The sequence below is a fragment of the Zonotrichia albicollis genome, chromosome 2 (assembly GCF_047830755.1).
Source record: "Zonotrichia albicollis isolate bZonAlb1 chromosome 2, bZonAlb1.hap1, whole genome shotgun sequence".
In the NCBI taxonomy this organism is placed as follows: Eukaryota; Metazoa; Chordata; class Aves; order Passeriformes; family Passerellidae; genus Zonotrichia; species Zonotrichia albicollis.
In genome coordinates, this window is record NC_133820.1 from 98,348,150 (window position 1) to 98,368,478 (window position 20,329).

The window sequence follows — 20,329 nt, forward strand, 5'->3', positions numbered from 1 at the left end:
ATGTAAGTATTATTTATACTTTAGCACCAAAAAGTTAGCAACAAAACACGCCTAGCAAACTAATGCTGTGCTCACTAAAAATTTCCACTGGAGTAATAATAGCACTTTTCCTATGTCATTCACATACTCAGTGATCATGATCTGCCTTTCTTCTTTCTACACTAAATTCAATTAAATGCATTTCATGGCTTAGGAACCTAAGCCCTACATTTTGTATCTTAGCTGTCCACCTTTCAAACATTGTGTACAAAACCTTCCAAACCAAAGGAACACTTAAGGTTTACCAGTATAAAAAACATTTCATCAAGTCTTAGTCTTTTATGGAACCAAAGCAAAATCTCTAAAAAGATAAGAGTCTGTTTTATGCTTGTATAACACCTGAGTACTGTTCTGGAGGGCAGTGAGGATTGTAGTGGTGTAAGAAGAGATTCAGCATCCATGGATATAATGCCTTACAGAAGATAAATATAAATATCTAACATTGACCCATACAGGCAAATATATGCTAAGAGACATCATTATTTCTTCAGTCCTATAAACTGTGTTAAAATTTCTTCCAGTCCTTTCCACAAGGGCAAAGGAAATTAGGTGAAATGGAATAGAAGGTACATTCTGACAGTTACTCTGTATGGCTACATAAGAGTGTATGGGCCAGGCAATGTGATAGCTCATCTACCTAATTGTCTTATCTTCTGACCCACAAGCAATTCTTATCAGTACCCACTCATAAGAAATAACCAGCCAAAGTTGTTAAATTTATCTAATACTCCTGATGTTTTAGTATTTATAAAGTTTTCGACATATCCCTCATTACCATGTTTAAATTGGCCAAACTGATTTAAAACAAATCAGCTTCCTTCATTGCTTTTTACATCATAGGAACATAGGGTGGATGCTGATGATGTGCAGAAAATAACCCTGTACCTTATGGTAAAGGTTTAAAAGAAAATAACTCCATACCTTATGGTTCATTTTAGGTTTCTCAATTGCTACTGTTACAAACAAACACCAGTTTTATCAGTGTTTAAACAACAATGACATATTTCAACTATATGACAGTACTCCCACTAAAATTTTAGATGTCATTACATTTAAAGGATTTTTAAGGAGCAGTTAGTTACTGTTTACAGCTCAGCTTCCTTATTCATAATCTTGGGACCAAAGAGCATAAAATGGGATCAAAGGATCTACTCTGAATAATATTCCAGAGCAACCCTCTGTTCATTTCACCTTCACTGCAAAGACAGCTTTTTGATCTCAGACTTATGCCTGCAAGGCTTAAAAGAGGTTAAAAGGTCAGCAGCACATGTCATCCCTGAAAGAAAGCAGCCTGCTCTTGTGCCATTTCCTATTCCATTTCAATATCTAGATCTCAACTTAGAATGAAATTTATAATCTAAAATTCATACTTTTATGAATAATGATGGAAAAGGCCATTCACTAATGGATATACAAGATGGTATCAAAATATGGTAGTTCAAAGTATTATTGAACTTTCATGATGCTGTACAATATACATGACTTAAGCAGAGACAAGTTTTCAAGCCTCAAGGAGGACAGCAAAATAAGGCTAAATGAGCTCAGTTACAAGTGTTCAGCTGCTCAGGGAGACCACACTAATACCTCCTTTTCTCTGTATGTTGGTCTGTTAGTGTTTTCTGAGAGTACCAATTTATTGATCTTGCTTTGCAGTCTCAGAGGTATTATGTTGCTTACCCAATTTCCTCATGCCCAGGAATCTCGTATTAAGGCTGAAGAAGAGCTTTCACAATGCTGAGAAGTTTTATTACATGAACATGGGGGTTTGTGCTAGAAAACATAATGTGGGATGTATCTATACCTTTGCATGACTGATTTTTTGTCCTGTGTTCATAACATTGCTGTCCACATTTAATGGTCCTAAGGCTGCTGATAGTTACAATATGGCGGATCGTTGTGACTGACTACAAGCAGTTCTGCTTTGTTTTGAAAAACACTCAGAGAGAGAATACTGGGTAGATAGATGTTTGGTCTGAGTATGTTTGTTCTTATGTTTCTATGGCACCTAAAGTTAGCTGTCTATCCATCAAAAGGGATTAGAAATGCTTCTCCAGTTTGCTGGCTTTGGTCTCCTGTACCACCTCTGAGCTGGAAGTTAGCCAGCAACACCTCTCACCCATGCAGCAGCCCTGCAGCAAGAATGACAAATTTAAAAGCAGGGTCTGAGTGATTATAGGATTCCTAGGGAAGTCAAATTGGCCAATGCTCACATTTTGGCTACTAAACATAGCAGCCTGCAAGTTGAATTAATATGATTTCCTAAACAGGTCCATTGTTAAAGGATTATTATACCTGAAAAACACATTGTATTCAGATCTACTTAATTTTACCCATCATCTATATTGTCAGCTTACTCAAGTCAAAGACAGTCTATGCAAAATCACCCCAGCCATACAGAAAGTGGAGAAACAATACACAACTTTGAAAAAACAAAGAAACAAACACACTTTATTACAAACTCTTTGTAATAATTAGCTGCTGTATTACCTCAAGCCCTTTAATCCAAAGCCAAGCATCTTGCAAATTTTCCTCATTAACCTCAACAAGTTTCTCTTGCCATGCCACTGCTTGGGCACTAAATTTCACAAAGTTAAATCTCTTCTTGTGTCTCAGTTGCTCCTGCAAGAGACAGCATCTGAATTTTACCTACTATTAAAAGAAAGAATACTTGTATCCTGAAATACTGAGTAATAGCAATTACTTTAATTATTATATAATTAATGATATTATTACAATAAATTATAAAATATTAATATATGTTTCTATTTTATTATTATATTAAATTATGTTTAAAATATGTTTATATTTTAATATGATTATTGCAATAAAATTAAAAGATATGGTGTCCAGAGAGACATAGAAAGCTAGAGACATTTATTGCTTGCAACTATTAAGATTGCTTGAAATTCCCAAAGTAAGTCTCCATACACTCATATTTCTCAAACAATTTAAACAGCAAGGAGGGCATGAAAGAGAGAGATGAAACCAGCTATGATCAGTGGTGTAAGAAAGAGATTATCACTGCTTACCAGAGGAAATTGAAATCAGAAAGAAAGTAAGATATCATTTAGAGGAGGAGAACAAGAATCATATAAAGAGCACAGGCAAGGAGAACTAGGACAGCAGGAGAAAATCAAGACTTTGCTGAAGCTACTTTTGGACAGAAGTTATAAGTTAGGGAAGATTTGTGCAAGCAAGTACAAACTTTCAGAGCCTGAAGTCTTTGCTTCCCTTTCATCATAATTTTATGAGCAGCTTCCTGTGAAACCTTCTGGCACAGTATCTAAAATATTTCTAGTGCTGATCTGCTTAGAGGACCACAAAATACTATGTCCTATGACTTGAGCACTTAGCTCAAAAATCTCTCTGTCACAGTTTCAATTTTTTTAGTCCTACCAATGATTGCTGTCAATGCCAGACTGAATTTTCATCTCACTTACTTCTCTTAGGACTAAAGAAATTTAAAATTAATCATGTCTCTGAAATATTAATGAAACTTAGGTGACATCATTGTAGACCTCTAACCCTAGACAAGACAATCCTTTCTTAGGTGTGTCTCCCAGTACTCATAGCTTTTGAAGAACTCCTGCACTTTGCCAGTCCCTGTGCAAAGTTCTGAGTCACTGTAAAATGCAAGGAAGTCAAAAACATTCTACATCCTCTATTGTAGAAGCATGAAAGTGAATCTAGAACACTCATTACAAATCACAACAAGCCAATGGAATTGAATGACACTGCTTAAAAGTGAAAATGAAAATGCCGAAAGGCGTTTCATTGCATAGCTTGTTTTTCATTTGGCTTTTTTTGTTGCTGTTGTTGTTTGTTTTTTAGTTTGCTTGTTTTTCTTTTCTTTAGAAGTGATGTGGCTTGAGGGAAAGAATGACTTAAGCAATTTTAATTTTTAATATTTTCTCTTGCTTTTTTCAAATAGTTGTATAAATGAGGGGAAAATATAAATTCTTAATTAAAAAATGAGCACATGAAGAAAAATCTAAATATTTTTATAAAGCTGCTGTTTTCAAAAAAATATTTAAAAATAAAGAAAAAGCAGAGTAACAACTATCCAGAAAAGATCAGTTTACTCTAAAATGTTCCTTAGCCTTCAGAGTCATCCCTTTATCATACCTGCATTAGCTGAAATATTTTTTCCTTCACTAGTGGCAGCTTGTTTTTCATAGACTGGGATGTATCAATAAGAATACAGATATAATCTTCAAACACATTTCCAAAAAGCCCTCTGCTTCCTTGCTGAAGCCACTTAATCCTGGGGGAGGAAAAAAAAATCAAAACCTGTTCTGTAACATCTTTGGAGCTCTGTGTATCAGAACCTGAGAGGTAGGATCTTTTTGTCACTGCCATACTTCTTATTCTCTTTCCCAAAGGACCTGTTAGTATGACTGTCAGAAGCCCTTGATGAATCAGTCCCCTGTCCCTACATCACAACACATTTTTAGTTTTTAATTAGTTTTTTATTTCAGTAGAAAACAACACAGCACCTTTCTAAAGTCTGGTATAAGGTAGTTTGGGCTGGGAAATCCAACGTGGAAGCAACATGCAACAAGTGGTACAACCATGGTCCTGTATCTGTTTTCCAGACTCATCTCAGTAAATCATTTAAGCCTATATTACTATGGCTCCCTTCTCAGGAAACCACTTGAGAATCTCTTCTCCAAGGAACTTAAGCACTTCAAAGAGCCTTAATATAACACAGATGCTTCAATGGTTTGTGGACCTTGAGCCTTAAATACAGAGTTTGATTTACAGTTTAAACAGGACTGGGATGTGCCAGCCAGTTAAATACATGCACACATACTCCTCTGCACAAGAACATTTCCTCGGTAATGGATGCAGCAAGTCCAAATCTGATTTCCCTTGAGAGTCATAAAATACTTATCTACACTGAAACAGAGACATTTAACATATGGAACATCATGGCCCTGGGAAAAATATACATCTCCACAGAAGATTTCAGAAAAGTTCTAGCATGGAAATATAAGGATACTGCTACAGTAGCTACTGATATATATTTTGTCATTAGTTATTTCACCCAAAGTGTTTGATGAGGTCTACCAAGACTTTTTAAACTTCAGATGAAACATTCGAAACAGCAATCTTGATTAGGATTTCAAAAATTCATGCTCACCACAGCTGCTTATCTCAAATTTTCCTTTGACAGTATGTAATTGTTATCCTAAATACAGTAATATGAAGGTAAACTAGAAGGAATAACACAACTCTGTTTGACCTTGCTAAATATAATCAGATTGTTATATTTTTGGCTGGAAAGGAGAAACAAAATTAAAAATTCACCAATAATATAAAGGTTCACATCCTTCTTTTTTCAGTGAGGCATCTTGTTGTCCTAATATACAAACCAGAGGGCAATTTTTTTTTTTCTGTTCTACAATAGGTTTTCCTTAGACTACCTATTATTTTGTAGATGTCATACAAAACCTAAGTGTCCTTATGGCTGAAGAAATGTAAATTACACAGCTAGTTTGAGCCGTGAACTTGTGATCAGGTGCATTACTGACTCTGATCTAGACTGTTCAAACTTGTCTTCAACACAAAATTACAAAAGGGCAGATTACCACCATCAGTACAGGCACAAGCCAAGCTGTGCTTCTTGGTGTCACAAGGGATCCTAGGTACACAAGATGAATGTTTACTAAATTTTACTGATGATTCTTGAAGCTGTCTGCCACCTTATAGCCCAAATACTTTTTGGCACTTTTAGCAGTAATTCAAAAAATGTGCAGACTGACTTTCACACCTGTGTTTCAGAAGGAGAACAAAAGTTCAAAATCTCAATCAGTTTTCTTCTATGGCTACTAAGAAACCCAACATAAAAGATTCTAATTTAAAATAGACTTCTGGCTTAGTACTGCCGCTGTCAGTTTACCAACCACTTCAACTTATTATGACAGTAAATGTCAAACTTTTCAACACTCATGTAAAGTGATCAAACTGATTTTATGTGAAAGAACACAAACCTTCCTTCCACTTGTCTGAGAGCTGTCCTCATTTTCTCTTTGTACTGCTTATACTTTTCTGCAGTAACATATACATGAACTACAGATCCATCTTTCCAGAGGGTATGTACAAATTTGTCACAGTATCTTGCATGAATTATCTTTCTCTTTGTCTCCTACAGAAAAGAAAAACACATTTCATGTGGAAAACAAAACATATTATTTTGCAGTGCCTTTAATATTTGGGGAACAAACTTCAAAGACACATGCTTGTTGCACATGAAAAGGAGTAGAAATAAACCATGGGATATGGTCTTCACAGAATTTGCTCCTATAAAGATTCAACAAAAAGTAGTTTTATTCTTGCAGCTAGCAAAAACCAGAAGCTTACCAAACAGTCAATAGTAAAGCTTGAGGAAAACAAATAGTAGACAAATTAATCCAGATTTTCTTAACGAACTAGAGGACACTGCAGCATCTGAGACTAACACATCCTCTAAAGATAACATGAAATCTTTGCCCTAGCCCACAGAAATACAAAGAAAACCAAGGCATTGATTAAGCCAGTCCTGATTCTTCCTTTTAGAATGTATGTGAACCAGCAAGAAGTCCTTAAAGCAGTCATTCTCAAAAAGCTCTTTGAGACATTGTTATTCTGTCTCAATAATTAATAATCTGATTTTAACAAAAAATACAAAACAACAACGCCATACACTATATTATCAATTTATCCATCAACCAAGTTTTCAAGCTTTAAAAGAAAAAAATAAACAACTCATAGGACATGAGGGAAAATAACAATACTCACAGCATCAGTTTGTGAACATTCATCCTCTGGTTTAGTGTTTATGCCAACAGGCCCATCTACATGTTGGAAAACACTATCAGCAAGTGCATCATACAATGTGAGCTTCTGAGCTTTCAAGCCATACGTCTGCAACCACTTCTCAGAAGTCAAATATTCATCAGTTACATGTTTTGATAATGGAAGATCACCTTTGTCTGCTAATAAAGAAATAAACAAAATCTCCTATATAACAGGGTTCATTTTGGATAAGCTATTTCCAAAACCAGACTGATACTGGAATCAAAATTTTCAAACTTGTTCTACTTATTCTGACAGCATTGGAGCGAACAGATATTTCTGAGTGATTTTTAATAGTCTGTACTTTGGCTCTGGGTTTTTTTCTTATCAGAAAACTCACTGCAACACATTTCTTAGTAATTGGGAAAAAAAAAAAAAAAACCACCAGAAGACAGGGAGCAAAGACAATAAATAGTGAGAGGATCAACATAAAAACCAAATTTTCTTAGTAGCTGAATTACAAAATGCCAGAAAGTAATCCTGAATAAGATGTCTAACTTCAAGGAGATTCATTTGAGAAATGAAACAACAGAAGATATAATTGAAAATACAGTCAAGACCATAACATTAATTTGTTTAGAGATGGCTATTTAAAGTAAAAGGCAAACTACAACGTCATATTGTTTCACAAATTTTCTAAGGACTATTTTAAGGTAGAGCACTGCACAACTCTGGACACCAGTATAGTATACAGATAACACACATAAAATAATAGGATACAGGATTCTCCACTGACTCATCACTATCCCAATAAACCACATCTATACCAAATGACAAGGCAGTGGGTCCCAGAGCAGGGTGAATTTATTTTGTTACACTTTAATTTTGGTAGACCAAGGTGGTATAAATGTCTACTCAGTTTAGATGCAGCTACAGTGACCACACTTGTGAGATCCTGAGCCTGTAAATAAACCTATGGAGGCATCTACTGCCCTTACACACACAGAGATCAGCCAACATCAGGGCAGATGCAGAAGCAGAGCCTGTTCATGTGGAAAACTTTGCTTTATGATTGCCTGTGGTCCTTAGAACAAGTGTCACAAATGTGCTCACACAGTTTTGAAAAGAAAACTGTTGTTTTCTTTCTTCCACATGCTTTACATAGAGCATCTCCATTTTTGCAGGACTGAGTAGCTTCTCACTGTCCCTTGTTAAAGCCTTCCAGAGCAGAACTTCAGAAACCAGCTACACTTCTGTCTCCAACAGGGCTCAATCCAATCAGTATGCACAGAACAACAAATGACTCATGTTCATGTCTCGGGTCAGACACAATGGCAGAAACTATGGGTTGGAAGAAAAAATGTAGGTGTTCCTCTATGTTTCTTAAGACAGGAGTTGTCAGAGTGCTTATTCTGAATCGTTTTCAGATCTCTGCCCTGGACAAAAATGCAACCCCTCTGCTTCTTCCCTTTATGTGGAATGAACTAGCTACCAGGTTGGAGGCTATCCCAAGAAGACTGTGATAGGAGAGGGATAAGGTATTTCACCAGCACTGTGTAGAAAAAGCTGAAGATTTACTGGTTCAGGCAGACAGGAAGAGATCACAGAAAACCCCGAAATAATTTCCATATCCTAAAATCCAGGTAACTTCTAAACCTAGCCACTGGTAAACTAAAACTGTGTTTCAGCCTGAGCTGCTAAACCTTAGCAAGCTTAAACCATAGTAAACAGAGATTTGTACTAGAAAGTTTTAAGCAATCCTAAGTTTAGATAACTATTACAGTGCTATATAGACACATAGGTACTATACGTAGTACACAGGCATTTTGGAGAAAATCATCCCCAAACTGATGTGCAATCAAAACTGTTCACAAAAAGATGTTGATCATTAATACAATGGTAGCTGTATTTCTTATGAAAGAAACATAAATTATACCATCTTGAGAAGCAGATTGGTCAGATTCTGATAAGATTTCCTGAACTTGTGTCACTGTACTCTTGGCTTCCTCCAGCTCTTTCCAGATCAAAAACACATCTTCACAGACACCAGCCACTGCAACAGAAATAATAAATAGAACTTCACATTTTTATACAATTTCAGCTTTTTGTAACTCCTCAATCCCAACAAAGTCATTGGTATACCCAGAACTTGCCATATAACCTTGTTTTCTTGAGGTCCCGTTGCAATGACAAATGCTGCTCCAGGACAGACTTCAAAAAAAAGACTCAAACCTGGCTCCAGGATATGAGAGGTGTTTAGCATGTTGGAGCTAACCTCCAAAGTTGGCCACCGATTGTTCCCACAGCGGAAGCAAATACATTTTAACATTCTTAGAAAATAATAAGGAAAATCCACAATGAAATTCACTTGTTGCCCCCTGGACTTTATTGCAAAACTTGGCTCGAAAGAGTAAACCCAGTTTTGACATTTTAAAGAGAAGACAGTTTTGACTCTTTCCACATCCTAAAGTACCTAATTAATTTTATTTAAACCTTCTTTCCCTGATGAGGATCTAATTAAATTTTGCTAAAGATAAATTTAATTTCCTCCCAACAATCTTCAACAGTCATAAACAAATGTTACCAAAAAAAAATTACTATCTAGCTATATTTTCAAAAATAATTAGAAAGATCCAAAACTGGAATTGAGACAAGGTTTTCTCAATTTCAACAGATATGTCTTTCTTGATGAAAATAATAAAAGGCTTATTTATTTCATAAAATAATTTACTAAAATTGAGACACCTTGTATACCTAAGCAGTAGGATTGCTATTAAAAATGTGTTAAATTAAGTTACTCTCAATGTTTAAACTGCAATATTGGACAATGCAGAGAAAGTGTGTGCAGTGTTAGAGTAAAAATCTAAAAGAAGCTGAATCATCAGCTATCCTAACCACAAATACAGGTTACAAACTATTGCAGATCACAGCCTATTAATGCATTGCACATAAAAATGCTGAACAAGGCAAACTATATCTTACTATCCAGTGGTTCAGCTAATATTCAGTGATGGTTCACTGCATGAAAGATAACATATGAAAATTTATCTACTAAAGCAGGTTGCCAGTTCTTTGATAAACTTTCTGAAAAAAATAATACCAATACTAGTACTAAGAACAATAAAATTATACAAATATTAACTCGATTTTAATTGTGAAATGCTTTCAGATTCCAACAAATATTTTGAATTGTGCTATTGTACACTGCCATCTCCTGGGACCTTCCTGCATTTCAAAACATCTGTTGCAGCCATTTGAACAAAGATCAACATTTCCTAAATCACAAAAAGCTTCAGTAAGACAGATCATTCCACAACATAAAACACAAAAGGGAATTAAAAATCCCCCTCAGTCTGTAATCATTACCTGTTAAATTTAAGAAAAATATTCCCATTAAATATTTCAGAAAGAATTCTACTTTTATTTTATAAGCACTCTCTCCCCAGAAATGAAAACACATGGATTCACACCACACATGAACATAGTTCTAACTTTAGGGCTGTTAAGAATGCAATTCCAGTGGTGCTGTCTCCAAATAAATCTGGATATCCTCCACAAGCTGTCAATTACTGTCATCCAGATTTAATTTTATGAATATGTTAACATTTTAAAATATTTTTAATAATTTGAAAATATTTAAAGAAATATTTAAAGAAACTTAACTACCTCTAAATCAATAACAATTATATCATTGTGTTGCTTTATTTCCTCTTAAGTTAATGATATGGACTCATCAGTTTTACAGGATTATTGTTACTGTCCCCATTAAGATAGGTGAATTGAATTGGTATTACATAAGAAGATATTTTTTCCTCATTTATGCTTGTAGCACAGCATGCCTTCCCAAAGCAAGTGTGCTCAATGTCACTTGCTACATAGGACAAATGCAAGCACCAAGAACTGCACATTGTAAAATTCCAGCTGCTTAAAACCTTTTTTCCAACAACATTTTTCCCGGATTCAACTGGGACAGAAGCTTGCAAGCAGTGATATCCATAGCAGCTTTCTCTCTCTACACAGGAAGCTCAACTGCACCTCTGCCTCAGCCTCTTTTCCCCTGCAGCTAAGGAGTGGCCTGTGTCTTTCAAAATGGCACCCCCAAAATCAAAACCTGGATGCAAAGCATAGCATCTTCTGGATGTGGCTCTCAGCTGTGGCCCATCCCTCAAAGCACATCTCTGGTAAATGACCAAGAAAGCATGAACCTCATTTTGTTTAAATTCCCTCTGCTCAACCTCAGATGTGCCATTTTTTGGGGACCACCAACCAAAGAAAGTCACCCCTCTGGAGGGTGCAGTTTACAACCACTCCAAGCCACTGTCTCTTGTACACATTCAGGCACGCATGTCCCAGACATCATCTTATCTTATAAAATTACTTTATCCAGGGAGAGAAAGGGCACTCCTGGCTCCCCCTGCCATGAAGCACTTTCCCAGCTGCTCTGGGGGGCAGTGAAGAGCCAGACCTCTGGAGACCACCCAGTTCTGATTCAAAACCCACCCCACTGCAATGGCAGGACGGTGGCCACCAGTCACACACAAGGGGACTGGCCTGAACACCCTGCTGCACATGTGCAGCCTGGGCCTAGTGCAGTCAGCTTCCCTTGGTTCTCCCCAAAGCCATCCTGACCCTGCAGAGAACCTCACCCTGGGTAACGTTCCAGGAGTGCCCTGCCCGCAGGTAAAGGCGTTTCTGCTCTGCAGAAGGGAGGGCCTAGGAAAGAGGAAGACGATGAGGAAGGTTGTGGGGAGAGCCTGTGGCAAGGGGCAGAAGCATTTTGCTGACTCCCACGAACTGAGAAGAAAGAGGTTAGACCTAAGCAAAAACACAACCACACTTGCACGTGTACACGGAAACTCATAACTGCCCTTATTTCCATTTCCCAGTTATTTAACTGGCAGACAATCTCAAAAGAAGCAGCTTTTCCACATGTACCTCCCCACAAACAAACTCACCCGGTTTTACAAGTCACTGTAACCAATCTGATTTCCATACTGCTAATGAAATAATCCTGCTTTGGAAAAAAAAAAAAACAAAAAAAACACAACCAAACAACCTACAAAATATCCAAAATACCTACAATATCATTGAAACAGGAAGCAAATAGCAATACAAAAGCAAATCATGGAAAACAGAAGCATTTCTTAATTGTCTGAATATCTGACTTAAATCATGGAAGCAAGTAAATGCAAATATAATGAAATAAGATCTGTCTGAAAATAAATTTGCTGGCAAGGGAAGATGGGGAAATTGATTTTCTTCACTGCCAGTCCCTTTCTCAGCCTCCACGTGGCAGCAGAACACAGCAATATACCCTTAAGCATTGATTTTTAAAATCTCCACTTAGAGGGGGATGAATAAAGGCACAAAGAGGTGTAAGAGGGTAGTCCACAGCTTTTACCTGCATACCTGCCAGGTCAAACAGCACTGAAACTCACTGCAGCCCAATCCTGCCCCTTTTCCACTGGGCAAATGGACAAAGCAAATGAACTTTGTATCCCATGTGGAATCACAAAACAACTATCTGCATCATTCTCTACACATTAGCAAAGAGATTTGTCAGGCCAAGGTTAGGCTGCTAAAACTAGACAAAGCACATGCAAGAAAAAAGCAGAGGCAATGATCTTTGCTACAGCTTCTAGGAAAAGTAGCCACTCTTCAGTCATTATTCTGGCTCTCCAAAGGGAGAGTTCAATCTTTCCCATGTCAGTGTACATAAACAGCGCAGAGTTCATTGACTTCAATGTCATACAGGAGAATGACGCTCTCACGCTTTCCTTTTTTACACACAATAACCTGAAATATTCCTATCATGTTTCCCCACATGTGAAAAATCAAGCATGTCTAAGAACAGAGCCTTATATTGCTCACAAGAAGGTCAGACACTTTGGATTTCTCACATCAGTAAAATCCTGATTTCAGTCCATTTGCATTTTTTCTACACTTGCCAGCTCATCTATTCCACCACACAGAAACCACTACACGGAAATTTACTGTTTCTGTGTCAGCCACCAAGGACCCTTATTCATTTTAGGATCTAGTTCAAAGCACTGCTGCTTTTCAAGCACTATGTAGCACTTATCACCCTGTTACTCCAAGTAGATGACACGAATGTGCCCTTTTTCAGAAAGACATCTTTTCTTCACAGCTTCCACCATTCCTTGCCTTCCTTGTCTTCGACTTCCAACTTAAATGTCACCTCCTTTCCACTTATAAATTTAACTACATAACAAGATTGCTTTATTCTACAGCTTTTTACAGATGAATAAACTGCACAAAGAATGTAGGCAGAAGTGATAACAGGAAAATTAGTGCTGGATAAGAAGATATAATCACATTGGTGAAATAAGGCTTTATGTAAAAGCATTTCTCTGCCAGAAGTAAATCTGAGACTGCCAGCAAAAGGACCCTAATTCTTTAATGAGTTACACCTGTTTTGATCTTGAGCACCCACTCAAAATGAGTGTCAAAAAATTGTTAGTTTATCACACTTGCTTTCTAAATGTCTACTCAAGATGCAAAAGAGGGGATAATTGAGCTCTTATCTAAAATTTTAAATAGTTCTGACTTGTTTTGTTAAGCAGATGAAAAGGAATCAACATAAAGATATCCAGTATTTGCAAAATGCTGATATTCAGTGGATGCCCAGAAACTATCAGATGTCACTAAAACAGCTTTTCCAGTCCATATAACATGGTTATGAGTTTCACCCTCCAGCTGTTGCATTTGTGGTGCAAAAAGGGGCATAATCAAAATATTCCTGTGCCTCCTTTTAGTTTTTAGAAACACCACATTTGGAGGATTAAATCTCTGGTTCATTCTCTATTTATTTCCTTGCGTAGTTTATGCCACATATCCAAGAACCAGTTTCAGAGCCCATTAGTGAGTAACCAACACTTTTATTTTTATTGCCTTATTACTACGCCCTTGAAGGAGTCTCTGAAACAAGAGAAATCAGACACAGACCAGAATAATGTCTTCAATGTGTTTTCTTTTCTGAAAGGACTTAAGATTCTGCATATGACTGAAACACTCCAATTGGCTGTCAGTGATGTCATGGCTGTGCTTGTAATACCCAGTAAATGCAGAAAGCTAATTGTGTTCCTTTTTAATGTGTAAATTCTACTCCATAATAGCAATAAGACACAAGTGACAATGCACTTCAAGGGGATTACTGCCCTTTTGAGTGATTAAAGCTATTCAACCTTCAGCTTTAGAAACAGTGGTGAGGAAGTAATTTCAGTCATACAGGAGCTCTAGGCTCATCTATTGAAACAGGCTGACTGCCCCAGGGGAAGAGGGAGGCAGCTCCCCCCATGCACACCCCCAAATGTGGTACAGCAAGAAAGCACTCACAGCAGACTGAAGGCAATCATTATACTGCTCTGCATTAGTATGAAACGACAGCGTTTTGAAGCAGACTCTGCTGTTGGTTTCTAAACTCTGCAAGGGGGAGCCATGAGTGTCCTTTCATGACTCAAAAAAGCAGGTGATACCTCACTTCTTTAGTTCTGGCCCTCACAATGGTTCTTTCTCTTGTGCTATTATAATCATGACCCTAGTGAAGGATAGATTAGTATGCAAGAAACTTGATTACAACCCAAATATGGGCCACTCAGTCCAAGACTGACAAACAGCCTTACATGAGACACCAAATCCACCTTATGCCACACATTCCCTAACAGGGAGAAGAGGATAACATTGTTCTGCCTTTGGGGCAACACTAATACTCCCAGCACAAAGGGAGAGAAGGGGGTAGGTGTGTTGAGCCACTAGACTAAAGATGTCTTATGATTCCTGATGCCTAAAAGAAATATTTTTTTTAACTCTCCTGCTGAGAAAGACGTCAGATTTGACACACAAAGCCTCACTTCATATCACAAGCCCCTCTCCTCCCACCCTGGCTGAAACCACAGTCCAGTCCCCCACTGAACACTTACCCAGAGGAAGTAGCACTGTGACTAATATGAAACACATTGAGCTTTCTGCCCAGCTCCACCCACCAGTGAAACTGTTTATTTTGGTTGTTTCCTCCTGGTATTTTTTCTATCAATCCTCCCACCACCATTTTGCATTGCCTTCTCTATGGTCACTTCACTGTGCTTTTTGCCTTTGTGACAAATTCTTGGGACAAGCAAGTAAGCCTCATGTTGATTTAATCCCCTTATATTACCAATGAAATTGGCCTATATTGATGTTGGCTGTTGTATCATATAGTCTGCCACACTATTCCTCTTCCTTTTAACCATTTCTCCATACATTTCCACAAGGTCACTGGCATAAGCACACAAGTACCATTCTTCATATTCCTAAATAAAATATCTTCTCCCTTTTTTTCGTTTTTCTTTCATTCTCACATGCACATCCTCTACTCTCTTCATTTCTCTCTTTTCCTTGCCCTCTCCTTCCCACACAGAGAATTTCCATTTCCAGAGCAGTCCTGTCCTCACCCCACCCACACCTACAGGTTTCCTCTGATTTTACATTCATCAAGTTCCTAAACTACACTTCTATTCTGACATGTTGCTCATAATATCAGCGTAATCTTGGGATTTATATTGTCTACCTAGTGGCCTTCTCCCTTTCACTTTTCCAGAGTTCAGGGCAATTAATCCTTTTCCATCCTCTTCATATTTTAGTGCAGGTCCAGTAGCATCTCTACAGTTATTCTTCTCAGCAAAAGCATGGAATCTGAAATACAAAATGAGTTTCAACCAGTACACAAAATGCATAAATATTTCTCTAATTTTAGAGGTGTTTTTCACACACACAACTACAGAATCATATCTAAAGCTTCGACTACAATAAGATTATATTAATTAAGATTAATATTTTCAAGCTTTTTATATACATTTATGTACTTTCTGAAGTCTTCTCATGTAGAATATTCTTTCTTTTTGATATTACTAACTGCAAAGCACCTTACTCTTCAATTTCCTGGAAATCTATTTTTAATTAATGCTTTTAAGAGGCTGAGCAGGCATGTAATTTGAGATGTCTGAGATGACACTAACACCTTTTTATCAGATTATCCTCCCAGTTGAAAGCCTAGCAGGAACATTTATTTCATTATGGACATACAAATCAGGATGATAAGCAGACTTTATTTATCCTCATTGTCAAAACAGAGAAGCTCTCAGAGCAGGAAAAAGATGCATTTCTAAAACAGAAGTACACTAGAAACAGGTTCAAGGCATGAAAAGCCCATGAACTTGGCTGTTCCTGTGGGAAAGCTGACTTAAACTTATATACAGTTGTTGGGCAATCATTCACCAGCAAGTTACTAACAGGCCCTGTAAGTCTCTGCACAAAAGCTAGACTCATGCAAAAAGATGACGGTAAGAATAGTATGAAACAGAAAAAATTCCTCTTAGCTCCCTGCCACAACCCTTTTTGCCTCTGTCTATACCATACAAGAAACACTCACTTTCCTTTAATAAAGAAGGTATAAACACTGCTAAAAGAAAATGAGGAATAGTGACTGGCAATGTGTCTGGTACCATAAAGGTACCATGCTTCCAAATGACCACAATCATTTTAAACACATATCAGACCAGAGCAAACATAACACTTTCCCAGTCTTGTTTTTGGCAGACGCTCCCATCTCCTAAAAGCTATTTCTAAACACAGATGGCTATAAAAGAGCTAAGCAGCTGCCATCTTACCAATTGCTCTGCTGTCATTTGGGAGATTTCTACTGTTGGAGGGCTTCCCACTCTTGCACAAACAATAGTGAAACAGAAAAAGCTAGCAGCAATTTCACAAGTCTGAAACTGTATGGTGACTTCTGTTAAGCAGAGAAACACCTACTGACTCCTACTGCCTTCTTGCTGTTGAGCATGAGTTTGGTCTTGTGGGTTTTGTATGTGTTCATTTGTTTTCCTTATTTTGATAACAGAATCAAGATTTAAGTTGTCTTATCCATTTATACTAAAGGCTGATTCTTACCACATGGCTGATTCCCAGGACAAAGCAGACAAAAAGCCATGTGGAATATATTAATTTCCACCAACCATTCCAAAAGGATGCTAGAGAGGATGTTACAGAACTGCTTTTCCACACAACAAGGCTTGAAGAATAACACCCCATCATTTTTCTGTTATTCCATGAGCTGTTCATTTCAGACAGACATCTCCTTTTCAGTACTTGTCTCTATGGCACTTGACCCAACAAAACTCTAGTTCTTTTTCTGGTGCTTGTGGATAGGAATGTAATGCTTTGTACTAATGTACAAAGCAACACAACAAAAACTTATTTCACTTTACGTTGTGACGATTTCCCCTGAACAGTTTTTTTCAGACTTCAAGAGAGAGGCAGATGGCAAGTGATTTTGGGCATAAAAAGGGAATAGCCTTTCTGCAAGCCAAAAGGGAATAGCCTTTCTGCAAGCCAGTGAGAACATATGCAGAAAAAAAATGGACTGTTTAAGTAGGGCCTGAATACTAGTCATATATCTTAAGACTATTCCCATATCCCCAGATCACTTACTGAATGGCTGTTTCTCATTTTCCTCATGAATTATACTCAGGTATGTCCCAATATCACTCACTTCTAACAGCAAAGAACTTCATGAATACTGTCATCTTTACTGTCCTTTTTTGTCATACCTGCCAGAGGCCAAGTGGCTCAACTCCTTCAGAAAAATAATAGTTTCATCTTCCCTAGCATTGAAAGACACCATGTTGATTGGACAGGAGACATCTGAAATTTTCTCAAGGAGTAGCTGCTTTGTGTTCACTGGAACATCCCCCACAGCAAAGTAATAAACAGATTCAACCTGTCATTAAACAGAAAAAAAGGTAATTTGAAGACACAGTTTTACATAAATGACTGATACTTACTCAAGCACTGTCCTGTCCTCAGTAGGAAAATTTGGTAAAACTGATGCATTACTTGGTCTATAAGATTTTCAGATCTTTGGTTCTTCCTCTCATTTATGCTAGTAATTCAAAGGAAGGCTACACAAAATTTCCTCAAGTGAGACAGGAACCTATCCCACAGTCCCTGGCTCTGATTCTGCCCAGTGCAAACCTCTTTCCACAGACATTAACTGAAGCCAAAGAGAGGAGTAAGGAAGGACAACTGCATCCTTAGTCAGAAAAAGGCTCTGTGCCATATGTCACTTTTATCAAGAGACGTGCTGTGTTGGTGCCTTGCCAGTGCTGAAAAGCAGGAACTTTATATCAGACATAGTTTTACTGGCAGCAGGTATTCTGGGGTTAGGAAAGATGGCAATCAAGGGAGGTGATTTTCCTGTTGTGCTCTGCACTAGTTCAACCTCACTTTGAATATTGTGTGCAGTTATGGTCACAATATAAGAAAGACACTAAACTATTGGAGAGCATCCAAGAGACAGCAACAAAGATGGGTCTTGACAGAAGCTGTATGAGGAGTGTCTGAGGTCACCTGGTCCGTTCAGCCTGGAGAAAAGGAGACTGAGGGGAGACCTCATGGCAGTCTACAACTTCCTCATGAGGGGAAGAGGAGGGGTAGGCATTGATTTCTTCTCTGTGATGACCAGTGAGGGAATGGCATGAAGCTGTGTGAGGGAAAGTTTAGGTTGGATATTAGAAAAATTTTTACACAGATGGTGGTTGGGCATTGGAACAGTGGTCACAGCACCAAGCCTGTCAGAGTTTAAGAAGTGTTTGGACAACACTTTCACCACATGGTATGATTCTTGGGGATGGTCCTGTGCAGGGCCAGAAGCTGGGTTCAGTGATCCTGTGGGTGCTTTCCAACCTAGCATATTCTTTGATTCTGTGATTATTTGAATTCTATTGCTGGTATTTACAGATGATTTGTAATTTTTATACTTCCCAAGGCAGAGGGAGCTTGGCAGTTTTACTATAACCACACACACTTATATTCTGAAAATGGTATTACAAGAAGTGAGAGAACCTGGAAAAATATCCTTTAGTTATTGCTTGAATATTACATTATGAGAGATTTTATGTTACCTGCGCTTATCCATGTAATGATCCTCATGGTGAGTATGTTCCTTGAATTTTCACCATCATTAAAAATAAATGTAATAAACAGCTATCCCATGATGACTTTCAAGACAATATGTGCAGTATAGCAGCTCTATATCATGGTACATACCGGCTGATAAATACCTGATAAATCATTGTTTAACTGAAAAAATACATTTGAATATACTCACCCCTGAGCCCAGTATGGAGTGGATCATCCTCAAAACTATGCTAAAGCACAGGGAAAATAAGAAGCCAACATGGCTTCACTAAGGGCAAAGCATGCCTGACAATTTGGTAACCTTCTACACTGGAGCTACTGACCTCAACTACCTGGACTTCTATCAAGAATTTTACACTGCTCTGCACAACAACCTTGTCTCTAAATTGAAGAAACATGGATTTGGTGGATGGACCACTCTGTGGATAAGGAACTGGCAGGATGTTGCACTCCAAGAGTTGGGGCAGACAGTTTGATGTCCAAGTGGAATGTCCACGGTGCTCCTGAGGGGTCAGTATGGGGATTGGCGCTTTTTAACATCTCTGTTGGTGACAAGGGCAGTGAGACTTGACTGTACCTTCAGCAAGTTTGCTAACACCACCAAGCTGTGTGGTATCTGATGTCTTGGGAGGAAGGGATGCCATCCAGAGGGACCTGGACAGCCCTGAGACATGGAAGCAATTGAATCTCATGAAGTACAAGGCCAAGTGAAAGGTCCTGCTTCTGGTAAGGGTAATCCCAAGTTCAAGCACAGGCTGGGTGGAGAATGGATTGAGAGCAGCTCTACAGAGAAAGACTTGAGGGTAGTGGTTGATGAGAAGTTAAATATGACCCAGCAATGTGTGCTTGCATCCCAGAAATCCAACTGTACCCAAGGCTGCATCAAAATCAGCATGGCCAGCAAGGTAAGGTAGGTGTGTCTGCCGCTCTACTCTACACCCATGAAACCTTTCCTGGAGCACTGTGTCCAGCTCTGGGACTCCCAACATCAGAAGACATGGATATGCTGGAGGGAGTCCAGAGGAGACCCACAAAGATGATCAAAAGGCTGGAGTACCTTTCATATGAAGACAGACTGAGATAGTTGGGGCTGTTCAGCCAGAGAAGAGAAGGCTCTGGGGAGACCTCATAGCACCTTCCAGTACCTAAAGGGGCCTGCATGAAAGCTGGAGAGGGACTTTCCAAAAGGACAAGGAAGAACGGCCTTAAACTGAAGGATGGTAGATTTAGATGAGATGCAAGGAAGAAATTCTTCACTATGAGGGTGTAAGGCACCAGGAACAACTGTCCAGAGAAGTCAGGAATGCCCCATCCCAGGAAGCGTTCAAGGCCAGGTTAAAGGGGGCTTTGAGCTACCTGGTCTAGTGAGGTGTCCATGCCCATGGCAGGGGTGTGGGAACTAAACAGTGTTTAAGGTCCCTTCTAACTCAAACCATTCTGTGACTCTATGATCCTATGAATATGAATATTCTATATTTATGAATATGAATCCCAGGATATGCACCACAAAAGACAACTGTTTGCGTCTGGGATGGCA

At 38.3% G+C, this 20,329-nt stretch overlaps 1 protein-coding gene across 1 annotated transcript in view; it reads right to left on the reverse strand.

The window, feature by feature from the left end:
- VWA3B (von Willebrand factor A domain containing 3B) overlaps positions 1-20,329 on the reverse strand; it is a 62,051-nt gene that overhangs the window by 27,845 nt on the left and 13,877 nt on the right. Inside the window, 7 exon segments of the mRNA XM_074535751.1 lie at positions 2,527-2,658; positions 4,165-4,303; positions 6,033-6,187; positions 6,820-7,016; positions 8,753-8,869; positions 15,383-15,507; positions 17,424-17,593. Coding sequence (XP_074391852.1) covers positions 2,527-2,658; positions 4,165-4,303; positions 6,033-6,187; positions 6,820-7,016; positions 8,753-8,869; positions 15,383-15,507; positions 17,424-17,593 — 1,035 coding nt within the window.